Source organism: Rissa tridactyla, chromosome 1, assembly GCF_028500815.1.
Source record: "Rissa tridactyla isolate bRisTri1 chromosome 1, bRisTri1.patW.cur.20221130, whole genome shotgun sequence".
Classification (NCBI taxonomy): domain Eukaryota; kingdom Metazoa; phylum Chordata; class Aves; order Charadriiformes; family Laridae; genus Rissa; species Rissa tridactyla.
In genome coordinates, this window is record NC_071466.1 from 219,197,376 (window position 1) to 219,209,598 (window position 12,223).

The 12,223-nt window shown below is 51.0% G+C and overlaps 1 protein-coding gene across 4 annotated transcripts in view; it reads right to left on the bottom strand.

Moving 5' to 3' along the window:
* SHANK3 (SH3 and multiple ankyrin repeat domains 3) overlaps nt 1-12,223 on the bottom strand; it is a 383,847-nt gene that overhangs the window by 281,490 nt on the left and 90,134 nt on the right. For all 4 annotated transcript variants that reach the window (XM_054200170.1, XM_054200186.1, XM_054200177.1 and 1 more), the window contains 4 exons: nt 4,024-4,175; nt 3,552-3,719; nt 2,339-2,455; nt 1,046-1,123 (listed from right to left, as the gene is read on the bottom strand). In XM_054200170.1, the coding sequence (XP_054056145.1) occupies nt 1,046-1,123; nt 2,339-2,455; nt 3,552-3,719; nt 4,024-4,175 (515 nt within the window). The remainder of the gene's footprint in view (nt 1-1,045; nt 1,124-2,338; nt 2,456-3,551; nt 3,720-4,023; nt 4,176-12,223) is intronic.

The following is a 12,223-nucleotide window of genomic DNA, read 5'->3' on the forward strand; positions in this document are numbered from 1 at the left end:
TCATACCCGCTACTTCTGCACGGGAGGCCACGCTGGCGCAGCACGGCCCAATGTGGCCGATTTCTAGAGCACCCACCCAGCGATTCCCTGCCCGTATCCCCCAGGACATGCTGCTGCTTCAGCAGCGGCCGCACACATGCAACGGGAGTGCCTGCATCTGTAATAAGGGTTCTCTCTCACGGGAGCCACATGCGATGTTCGCAGGGACTGCAAGACATCATCATGGTCACACTTGAGACTCTGTAGCCTAAAGTTGCTATGAACAACAGTGAGGATAAGTGAGAAAAAGCATTTCTAAAGGGCTAATAACTAGCGAGCTCATCTGCAGCCACCCGAGCTGGTATATGAGTAAGACGCTGACAGACACTCTCTGCTCTCAGGGAACACCTCAAGATTGGTATCAGCTGGACACTGAGTCACAACATTTATGAAAGGTCCTCAGGCAAATGACTGTGCTTCAGTAAGAGCACAGACAGAATGGCTATTCCAAGTTCAAAAACTTTAAAAAAAAGAAGGCAAAGAAGACGTTGGGTGGGAAGAGACCTCCTGCATCACACACTACAGCCTGCAGGCAGTCACTTCCCGTGATTTGCAAACTTAGGGAAGGAGTCGCACTGCAAAGTGACCAAGTTTCCCTTTTCCACCTGTGTTATCCAGCATTTTACTGGAAAGCTATTTCAGGGTTTCACTTCTCTTCTAGCTAGAGGTCTTCTAAATTCCAGTTTAAGCTTATTAACAATGAGTTTAGGTGCATTCATTTCTGTGGCATCACTGTCCTTTATTTCTAAGGAATCTGCTCCTTCTCCAACATCTACTGCAACATTTCTACAGGCAGCAATAAATTCTCCTTTCCACCTCCATTACACATGACCGTTTGAGCCCAGCTCTTTCAGAAAGTCTCCCACCGTAAGACACCACCTGGCATCAGAACAGGCATCGATGGGTTTGTTCCGGTGAGCTTTACCCCACGCGTGCAGAGGCTGCCCTGGTCGGGGGCCACGAGGAGCCCTGCGGGAGGGACGGGGCCCGGAGCTCGCTGCCTCACCTGGAACGCTGTCTGGCTGTTGTAGTTGCGAATGTCTTTGCTCGCACCGCGGAAGAGGAGAACCCGGGCGCAGCTCTCCTGTGAAAGCAAGCAAGGGGGAAAGGGGAAGAGACCATTAGCACTGCAGACTGGTGACAAGGAAGAAGCAAACCACGGGGTTTGATTGTGCTCAGAAAGCCTCCTTTGGCATGAGCAAGGAAGGATGCTTAGCCCCTGCGAACTGGCCACCCCCAACCCCAAGCTGACCAATTCCACCCGCCTGCGTGCGGCTCTGGGGCACTGGCACCGTGGCCACGCCCCAACATCAGCCCACGAGCACAGCTGTGGCCACAGCAGCCATCACACATTCCCAGGTACTGCTAAGCCTTTTATTGTTTTTGTTTGGAATGCTCTGTGCTTCTAAATGATGTTAATTCAACATGTTTATGAGTCCCCATACTTTTTAATGCCGCTCTACCCACCCACCCCTGTGGGCAGGCACCTGGGTACAAGAGTCCTCGACGTGCAGAACACTCCCACCAAGCCACAGATCAGCCTCCATGTACCACTGTCTACGGCAAAACCTAACAGGGCTCAATTTTTAAAGTATGGACACCTCAGAAACTGAAAATTCCCTTTATAATCAAAAACCACATCATACAATGTATAAAAGTCTCTAGGAAGGAACAAAGCGTACAGGAGCAATCCTTAGATACTGACCTGCACATCTCCGAAAGAGAACAGCAGGTGTGCAAGATCAGAGGGGGCTCTTCCACCACCCTCGATTCCTCCTGAACCAAGGTTAGTGACCACACAGAAGATAAAACAGAAACGGTACCCTGTGTTGCCTGGACAGTCTTCTTCAAAATTCAGAGATTAGTAGTAAGATTTTAGGGCCATTTGTGAGAAGGACCGAACCCCAGAGCAGGGTGAAAGCCACAGAATATGCCCAACAAGCCCCACCTGGGGCACATGCCCACCTCGAATTAAATGTGAGCACCTGGGCCCAATTAGCACTCTCCACCCAGGCAAACTGCTCCCTCCCAACCAGCAACGGGGGCGTGCTGTGGAAATAGGAATAGGAACCAGAGGAAAAATTACAGCACGTGTTAGGCAGTAAATCATCAAAACCATCTTGGGAAGGGGAACAGATTAAACCATGGACTCTTCTCTGGCCACCTGCCTCTTGGGAAATCAAAAATCAGGCTGATGGTGATGAGAAGGTGCCCCAGCCCAACGTTGTGCTCTGTCTCAGGCAAGCTGGTGCCCCATCTAGGCTTTCTTGTTCTCATACCCCAAATCACACAGATGTACCTGGTTATAGAGAGCACAAATATGAAGAGCGGTGTTTCCTGAGGCATTCTGTGCAGTCATATCAGCTCCATAGAAGAGAAGATGCTCCAGGTGCTGAACATGGCCATAGCGACATGCCTGCTCGAAACCCAAAATGGAAATAAGAAACAGAAAATTAAGGAGCAGCAGGAAGGTGACAAATCCCACAACATCCTCTGCTGGATCCAGCCATGTTAGAAAAGTTGAATCAGGCTGGACCTATAACCTGAAAAGTCCGATTAACATGCATGCACACGTGCTGCTGCTCCTTAGAGCAATATACAACTGAATACTTGTTGGACAAATTACCTCTACATCAATTGCAAATTTGGGATCAGCATCATACTGGTACCAGGGCCTCCTCCAGCCTGTTTTCTATCTCAGTATAATTATCTGCTGCAAAGAAGCCCTGAAGGACAACCAGGCAAAGAGGAGGGCGATGGACCTGTATTCCTAGTTAACTGGTGTGGTCTTTTCCTCTACGTTTGGTCCATCCTGGGACCAGTCGTTCCCAAAGATCTACCACGGCAAGGCAGGATGGAGGCAGGAAGGACGACAGTCATATCCAGTAAATTGAGATCACAAACACCTGTCTATTCTTTTTTCATTCTCGCCCATTCGTCCTTAGCCGTGCCAGTACTCGTCCACCCCGCAGGGCGCTGAGAGCTGGGTGCTTCGGGAGGCCATGGGCCCAAAGACAAGCTGCCCTCCCGATGGTCCGAGACAAGGGGACTCCAGACACAGCCAGCACATCCTCCCTTCTCCCAAAGCTTCTCATTCTTGAAGCACAAAGCCGGCTCACGTCCCCTAACCCCTGACCCACGTCTTCCCTATGCCAAATCCACTTGTCAATGTGTGAAATGGGAGCAGACACAACTGTGGTTTGGAACCAGGATGCCTCAGGCATGGCACTGAGATCCCAAAGCACTATCCTACGAGCCAGTCACAATCTGGGGAGGATCCCAGGCACCACTGACCAAGGCCAGAACAGAACAGCCTGAGCGTTGGCCTGGATGGAGCCAGAGCTGGCACACCACGTGCAAGACCTCCACACTGGAGCCTGGCCCCCTGTGCCGGCCACCCCTGCCAAGCAGTGCCTCCACCACCTGCGGCACACGAGGGGACGGGGCCAGCCCCTCCACCGGCAGCAGGACAGCAGTCACCCCAAGCAGAGCCATCCCGCCATCCATCCCACCTGGTGGATCTCCTGCCAGCCGTTCTCATCCACACAGCCGAGCCGGGCATAGTCGTGCAGCAGGAGCTCGCAGCAGTAGGGATCCCCCCCCACCATGGCACTGTGGTACAGGGGCGTCAGCCCCCGGCTGTCCTTGTAGTCCGGGGAGGCACCCAGGTCCAGCAGCGTCTGCAAGAGAAGCGCCTGCCTCGCTCTGCAGCTTTAGGTGGCCGCGCAGTAGGAAAACCTGCCCCGCAGAGGGTCCGGGGATGCCCCGTCCACAGCAGCAGTCAGTGCTCACCTCATCTCCCCCCCAGGGCTCATGTTATCAGTGACATGCTTTTGTAATGGGCTGTGCTCCCCACAGTCCCCACAGCAACGCCAGGGATGCTTTGGCCCAGGGAGGGCAGAGCCCTGCCGGCAGCCTGGATGGGGCGGGAGGGAGCCGGTGCTGGGGTGTGGGGCAGAGGGCAGGCAGAGCCCCCCGACTCACCAGCAGCGCCGCATGGTTGCGGCACCGGACGGCCTTGTGAAGAGCTGTCATTCCCTCCCGCGTCCGGAAATCCAGGTGCGCTCCCCCATTGCGCAGCGCCTTGATCATCTCGGCGCTGAGCTCCAGCTGGGCGGCTGCCGTCAGGGGACACTCTGCAGACCCCGGGAGAGAGAGAGAGGGTGAGAACCATGGGGACACCCACCCCATGGACGGGCTCCACTGACCTCTTGCTCAGCCATGGCTCCCACCCGGGTTCCAGCAACACGGGGTACTCCCCGCTCCCCACCTCGAGGGAGCTGCACCGAACCCCACATCCAGTCCCAGCCCCGGTCCAACTCCCGTGGCTTCCCCAGACACTGTGCGGGCACAGCCTGAGCAGGCTGGCAGCTGTGCATCGGGTTCTCCTGGGTGCGGGTGAGAGCCCCGCGGAGGAGCGCGGGGAGGAAATGGATGGAGAGCAGCTCTGAAGAGAAGGGCTTGGGGGTGTTGGTGGAAGAGAAGCTCAACACGAGCCGGCACCGTGCGCTGGCAGCCCAGAAACCCCCCACAGCCTGGGCTGCATCCCCAGCAGGGTGGGCAGGGGGGCGAGGGGGGGATTCTGCCCCTCTGCTCCGCTCGGGGAGACCCCCCTGCAGTGCTGCCTCCAGCGCTGGGGCCTCAGCACAGGAGAGACACGGAGCTGTTGGAGCGGGGCCAGAGGAGGCCCCGGAGATGCTGGGAGGGCTGGAGCCCCTCTGCTGTGGGGACAGGCTGAGAGAGCTGGGGGGGTTCAGCCTGGAGAAGAGAAGGCGCCGGGGAGACCTTCCAGCCCCTTCCAGTCCCTAAAGGGGCTCCAGGAAAGCTGGGGAGGGACTCTGGCTCAGGGAGGGGAGCCACGGGACGAGGGGGAAGGGTTTTACACTGGAAGAGGGAGATTGGGATGAGATATTGGGAAGAAATCCTTTGCTGTGAGGGGGGTGAGCCCCTGGGCCAGGTTGCCCAGAGAAGCTGTGGCTGCCCCATCCCTGGAGGGGTTCAAGGCCAGGTTGGACGGGGCGTGGAGCAACGTGGGCTGGTGGGAGGTGTCCCTGCCCAGGGCAGGGGGTGGCACTGGGTGGCCTTTAAGGTCTCTTCCAACCCAAACCATTCTGTGATTCTATGAAAGCACTGGCAGTTTAACAAATGGCAGAACGGCCGTTGCTGGCTCCTATGCTGCAGGGAGGCAGGCATCTGGACACACCATTTACACAAAGGGGAGGTGAAAATCGGTATCCACATTCAGTTTCTCCCTGTGGCAGGGCATGGAGAAGGGGCTGCTGTTTCGGGTAAGAGGCACAGCTACGCACCCCAGCACCCACAGAGCCCCGAGCCCTGCTGCGCTCGGCTGTCCCGCAGACGGTCCTCACCTCGCCAGCAGCGAGCTCCAAACGTGAAACCCGCCCCTTGCACCTGTGCGACCCCCCTCGCCTCTGAGGAGCCTGGCTCATCCCTGCAGAAACGCGATGGTTGGTGCAGTCCCAGCGCCCACCAGGATCAGTCCGACTCCCAGGACTGCCCGGCACGCGGGACTTGCTCCACTGAGGGATATAATTTCAGTAGGCAACAGAAGAACTACAGAAATCCCCTTCAATAGTCCCCCCTCTCCAAGTGCACCCACGCTGGCCCCAGCCACCCTCTGCTTTTGTTTTTCGGGCGGGGGCAGAGCCCCGATGCCCGTCTGCTGCTCTCTGCAGCTTCTAAGCGCTCAATGCGGATGGGCAAAGCCTCCTCCAACCTCTGCACCCTCAAGGACCCCATTTCAGCGTCCATCTCAGCTCTCCAGAAGCAGAACTTCCCCCCAGCGCCTGCAGGACCCCACCGCACGAAGGAAGGGCCCCTCCTTGGGCAGGGGCCGCACAGCAGACACAGGGTGGGGGGCTCTGTCCCACCCCGACTGTGTCAGGGAGACCTGAGCTGCAAAAGGACCACGGTCGCCTACCCAGGGGCTGATTTGAGGGCACAAAGAAGGAAGAAAAACGGTTTCTGGTATAAAATGAGTAAGATCTCCTTAAGAGACAGACCGTTTTTCTGATTGTTTTGATTATCAAATAAAGTTGTCTTCTTCAGAGTGCAATATTACCCCCCAAAAAAAATTACACCTTCTTTCCCAAACAAATCCCTACGTCTTTCCATCCAAATCCCCCATGCCACAAAGGGAGCAATGTAGACACTATGTAAAATAAGATGCCATCAGCTAGAAATACAGTTGTGTATTTTTTAGAAAGGTACCTAATTTGCACATAAATTAAAATCTCTCGATTTAGTAGAAATAACTATTTAAATAAGAATAATAAAATGGTTTGAGATACAACTAAAAAAGATTACAAATATTAATTTTAGAACATTGTTATTAGCCAAATTTTTAAACGAGATAGGTAGAGGTCAGACAAGGTCCTGTGGCTTTGCTAAGACTCTCTGGGTTTTGTGCTAAAAGACACCAATATAAAAAAAATGAGGATTACTGAAGACTGTAGTCAAGATGATTAAAGATGGGTTCACCAATAAGAGGAATCACCAGTAAATGAGAATGCTACAGCTGGGTCTTCTGAGGACCTGTCCTCCACTCAAATCCGTCAATCATTTTTAACACCAATCTGGGAGAAAATAGGAAGCAATCTCTAAGAAATTTCACACAAACACACACACACACACAGAGTGTTGTTATATATGGCAAAGTCAATGGTACAATGAATAAAACGGCTTCATGCATTCATTGTCCAATATCAAGCTTTAGCAGAGGACAGGTGCAATGCTTTATAGCTAGAAAATAAGGGGTATATTATTTTAAGCATGAAGGCAATTACCATTGTAACAACACACGTATTACATGGGGATGTAACAGTGTCCACACGACTAGCAACGCCAAGAAAAAGCAGTGGCACTATTTCCATAGCTCAGCAGTAGCTGTGTCGATAAGGGCTTGGTGGAGGGTTTCCGGTAATGGACTACAGCTCCTCTCACACTGGGCGCAGCCACCGGGAGAGAGCAGTGCAAGACACAGCCCAAGAAATGGTGAAAAATGCCACCATTTGTCACAACTAAGAGACGGCTGGACGCGCTGCTGAGGTGGTGCTGGGGGAGGTTCTTGGAAGACCGCGGTGGTGTTGGCAGACGCATCGCTGTGGTTCAGAAGAGCTGGGCGGCCACGGTGAGGCACAGTCTGCTCTTCCTCCGAAGCACGATGGGGACGGTGACTCTGATCGAAGCAGGATGGGGTTCTGATTCACAAACCCACCGCACACCAAGGGAGATGACAAGCAGGAGACCATGGGTGAGCTCCTGGGGCAGGAGAGACTTTCTCCACCTCTCCACCAATGACAAAACAACCTGCTGTGCAGCTCCCCAGCTCTCATGGCCCAGCTCTTTAGCTGGGGCCACCTCCAGCCGAAGGCAGAGGGAAGCTAGAGAGAAGAGTCTAGTGAAGTTATGGTCTTTTAAGCACCATCACTTATCTGCTGTGCCAAACACCATTGCTTTAATTTCTGTTGTTATCACTGACTTTCAGGTACTGGTTTTTTTACCATAATTTCTGTAAAATCTCTTCCTTATTTACAATCATTTTTAATGATTTTTGAGAGCACATGTTTGGCCCTAGCAGAGTGATAAGAACTGAAACTGCTACAAGCTTCAGGTTGTGCATATGAACTGAAGTACCCCCACCAGTCCCTGCTCCAGGCACCTACTTCAGTTCCACATGCAGTTCATCACCGGTCTTTTTTCAGTATCTCAGTTTAAATGAGACAAACTTTTCCAAGAGGCAAAAGATACCGAAAACAAGGCTTCAAATCTTCCTTTAGTCTCCGTTATTAATATGCCAAATTCAATTGAAAAATCTATCAGGTTATCTTGAATCCTGAGGAGTGAGAAAGGTCCGAATAGAGCACTTCAAGATGCACTGAATGAACTGCAGCTAGCAATTTGTTCACTAAATCTAATCTAATCACTATCTAATCTAGGATTTTAGTGATTACACTCTGTTAATTCTTGGAAACGTGCGTATCCAAATATATGCTTAAGGTAATTAACTAATAAGTGCACAAGATCTGTAGCAGAAAACAAGAACCAGCAGGAGAACATCGCACATTGCCCAGCGCAAGAACAGGTTTGACGGGGGCTTATGAGAAAGATGGGGACAGACTTTTTAGCAGGGCCTGTTGCGATAGGACAAGGGGAAATGGCTTTACACTAAAAGAGGGAAGATTTAGACTAGATCTAAGGAAGAAATGTTTTACGCTGAGCGTGGTGAGACCCAGGCCCAGGTTGCCCAAAGAGGTGGGAGATGCCCCATCCCTGGAAACATTCCAGGTCAGGCTGGACGGGGCTTTGAGCAACCTGGTCTGGTTGGGGGTTGGACTAGATGATCTCCAGAGGTCCCTCCCAACCCTATGATTCTATGATTCTAAGATGTCCCTGCTCATGGCAGGGGAGGTTGGATTAGATGAGCTTTAAAGTTCCCTTCCAACCCAAACTATTCTATGATTCTAGTTCATTTCTACTCCACTTAGAAGGAGTGTTTTCTCTACGTTTTTGTCTGGTAACTATGTTTTGTCTTCCATCTGCTAAAAGAAGCTTAGGCTGAAAAGCATTGCCTATGTTTTAATTATAAAGAAAGTCTTCTGGCAATCCTCAGGCTGGTCACCTCTGTGAAAGCAGTGAATCCAAACAAGGCTGTGCTGAGGAATAAACCACCTGAGCTCCCGTTCCCAGAACCGGTCCGAAATCCCCCGTTCCCGCCAGTCCCAGCCGTCTCTGCATCAGGTGTTATCCACACACCCCAGAAGCCGTCAGCAAAGACACAACTTGAGGGGAGAGGACAGCCACCGTGTCACAGGGTGGGGATGCTCCTCTACCCCTCGAATGCGGAGGCTCCTCACATTTGGGGGGTGTCACGAGAACTGGAATTCACGTGGCGAGGGAAAGTCAGAAACCCCAGAGCTCCAACACGAGCAGAAATAACCTCTGCACTCTGATACCAGAGTTTAAATTAAAAAAAAAATTAAAAAAAATCTGTGTTACTCCATGACTTTGTTTATCATTTAGGAAAAGGGAAGCTCTCTGTTCAAGCTGAGATGAGGCTTGATGTGAAAGTTTTATACAAGCTACTGGAGAGGAGGGTTACGGTCTATACAGTGCTCCTATACAGACCTACAGCACTCGGTAACAGAAAATACCTGCCTATGACAAACACCACCTGGAAGCGGAACCTCACGGTTCTGTTTTTCAGCTGTAAGTGGAAACATTACAAGATGACGTTTCATCTACAATTTCAGTTGAATGCAAACACACCATTTTTCATTAATCTCCAGTTGTACATTCAATTCAAAGAGATGCCACCGGTTTGCTTAAAAAAAAAAAAAGTTTAAAGCCACTAGACTAACAGATTTTAAACTGAGGAGGATGATAACTTTACAAACCACAAGCCATTGGAGTTTCAACCAGTGTTTCCCCCATCTAACCACAACTGTCCGCTGAACCAAAGTGCAACAAAAATTGCAAAATTGCAAAAATTTTAGCTACAAAAATTGAAAGCAGCGGAAAATATATCGTCTATGAAGGTGAGTTATTCAGGTTGTCAATCAAGTAATTGCACCCGTGTACCTGACACGGCGGCCAGCAGCCAGCCTGGATACAGCGCAGCCAAAACAGGAGAGGAGCAAGCTCCCCGTGCCCCGGGCAGAGGGTTTTTTCCTAACAGTAAGCAGAAGGCCGGGAAAGTGCTGTCACGCACAGCAAGTATTCCTCCCCAATTACTCGCTCCTGCTGCTATTTGTCCTCACATCGCATTGGGACCGCAGTCCGTATTGCTGCACACAGTCAAGAATGCTTCTTTGTAAATGCAACGATTTCCCCTCATTCTCCTGCTGTTCCCCAGCTGCCATCCTATGTTAAATATCGAGGATTGACTTTCTCTTTTCTACATGCTAAGCTATCGCTAAGGCTTGGGTCTAATTTTAGAATAACGGTAACTTCTCAAGTATTTTTTTTTTGCACCTTTAAAATGTACCTACAGGAAGCAATTGTGAAATTTTGCTTTCAATCTCTTTCAAAGACCGTTAATCTTTCCTAGAATATCTTCCCAGAAATCCTGCAGCACTGAAACATGAACGATGGCAAATTGGGCTGCGAGGGCTTAAGACGTGGCTCTTCTCTGCCCTCTCACCCCGGCAGAGGCGGGGGAGGGGAAGGTGTGCCGCGCTGCAGCTGCCCCACCACAGCTTAAAACTGCTCCCAAAAGCAGCTTAAATGAAGATCCCAGGCTTGGCGCTGAGGAGGCTGGGACACCGCCGCATCGCCCCGTTGGCTCTGCTGCGGGGAAGGCACCACACAGCACGGGATATTTTACGGTGCAGCCAGTGTTATTTGAAGTCTGTTAACTGGATTTACCTCCGCAGAAGAACACTGCCCCGGGCAGGGCCGTCCAGCTCGCCTGCGCGCAACCGCTCTGCTCAGAAGAGCACGGCACGGGACGAGCGTGCAGCACCCGCACGGACGAGGCCTGAGGGGACCCCCCGTGTCTCCAGCAAACCTGGCACTGGCGTTAGAAATACAAACGAGCTGTGCTAACAGCAGAAGGGAAACATTTCCCTCCTAACGGGGACAGCTTAGATGACAAGTCCTGGACCGTGGCTGCTGGAAAGAGAAGCCCAAGAGTAAGCGTGGGTATTTTCGTGGCCCAGATGAACTGGGCAACCGTGTGTCATCCTTCCCACCTACAACACAGATACAGCCCCTTCTGAACGGCAAGAATCTAAACCTCGGGCAGGGTTACAGGACTTCTTGCTTTAAAAGGAATAGTTCATGAGCAAGGGGAGAGCTCAGCTTTCTGGAAACCCAGCAGGCTGCGGGTAGGACTATTAATTTCCCTGAGTTGAATAGGATCACGGATAATGACGGACAAATAATTTCTGCAGGAACATTTTTTCCCCCAGGTCAAGAAGGGAAGAAGAAAAGGTTACAGAAACTGAGAAGAGGATGAATCATTTTTATTAGGGGTCTATACTGCAGTCTTTGAGACACTAATACTGCATTCGTTGCCTCAAAAATCAGCAGAGCAGTCACAAACTGCCCTCGGACGGGGAGGAAGGGAACATTTGTGTTGCACAGGAGTGGCTGAAGAAGAAAGCTTTAGCTGCTGAAGGGCTGAATTTCTAAAACCTCAAGGGTTTGCATTCCCCCCTCCACTTTTGTACAAGGAAGGAGAATAAATGGTGTTTGTAATTATCCAAGCTGCTGAAGACCAGGCCACACAGAAAGGAGCATTTGGTGTCAGAGCTTATTTGCAATATCCCTGGTACGCTCATCCCTAGAGACACAGTGGATAAAAGAGCATTGCTAATAGCAGTGCTGCTCTGCTGAAAAGGAGAGTAGATTTACTACAGTGATTTTGTAAAGGATGGCTGAGAAATTAAGACTAGCACTTATGCACTGCAGCTTTTTCTACCTTTGCTAAATACTAAGCACTGGAAATACCATCATTTATTTATTCCTTCTCTTGAAATCTTAGTTGGACATCTGCCCACGGTCCCATCACTTTACTGATAAACCTGAAAGCTTCGGGTTAAAAATTCAGTATAGAAGTATTCCCAACCGAGGAAAGGCTAAGGTTTCCAAAGTATCTAGGAGAGAGGAGGCCTGACTTGGCAGCAAAGCGGCCTTTTCTCTCTCCACACACAGTGTCCCTGCAGGTCCTTAAAGGACGTGCAGCGCAGTGGGCAAGAAAACTCTAAGACCTTTTGGAAGAGAGTGTTTCCTCCCTGTGTTTGTATCCTCTCTACCTTCAGGTTGTACCAGATTCCCACATCTGAGAGTCCTGGCTGATGGGTCAGGTGAGCATCTCCGGGCAAAGATGGAGAGGAGAGCTGTTTCCAAATGACTTGGGACAAGGACATTCAAAAAGCCTCTGAGAAGCTGAAGAAGGCCAAAGCCAAAAAACAAAACCACAAGACCTAAAAGATTTTGGGTTCCTGGAGATGGTGCAATGAGGGATGGCTCCTGAATAGAGAACACTTATGGAAGTTTGTGGCATTGTTGTCTTCAGGAAGTGAAGGGTCAGAGGAGGATTTATTACTGGTAACTGTCTCCGCTTTGGCTGTTACGGTCAAATATTGCTATGTGCTGAAGGGATGGAGCAAAGGGACTGTTAGTTCAGTATTTAACATTGTCCGCATCATCGTCTGACCTG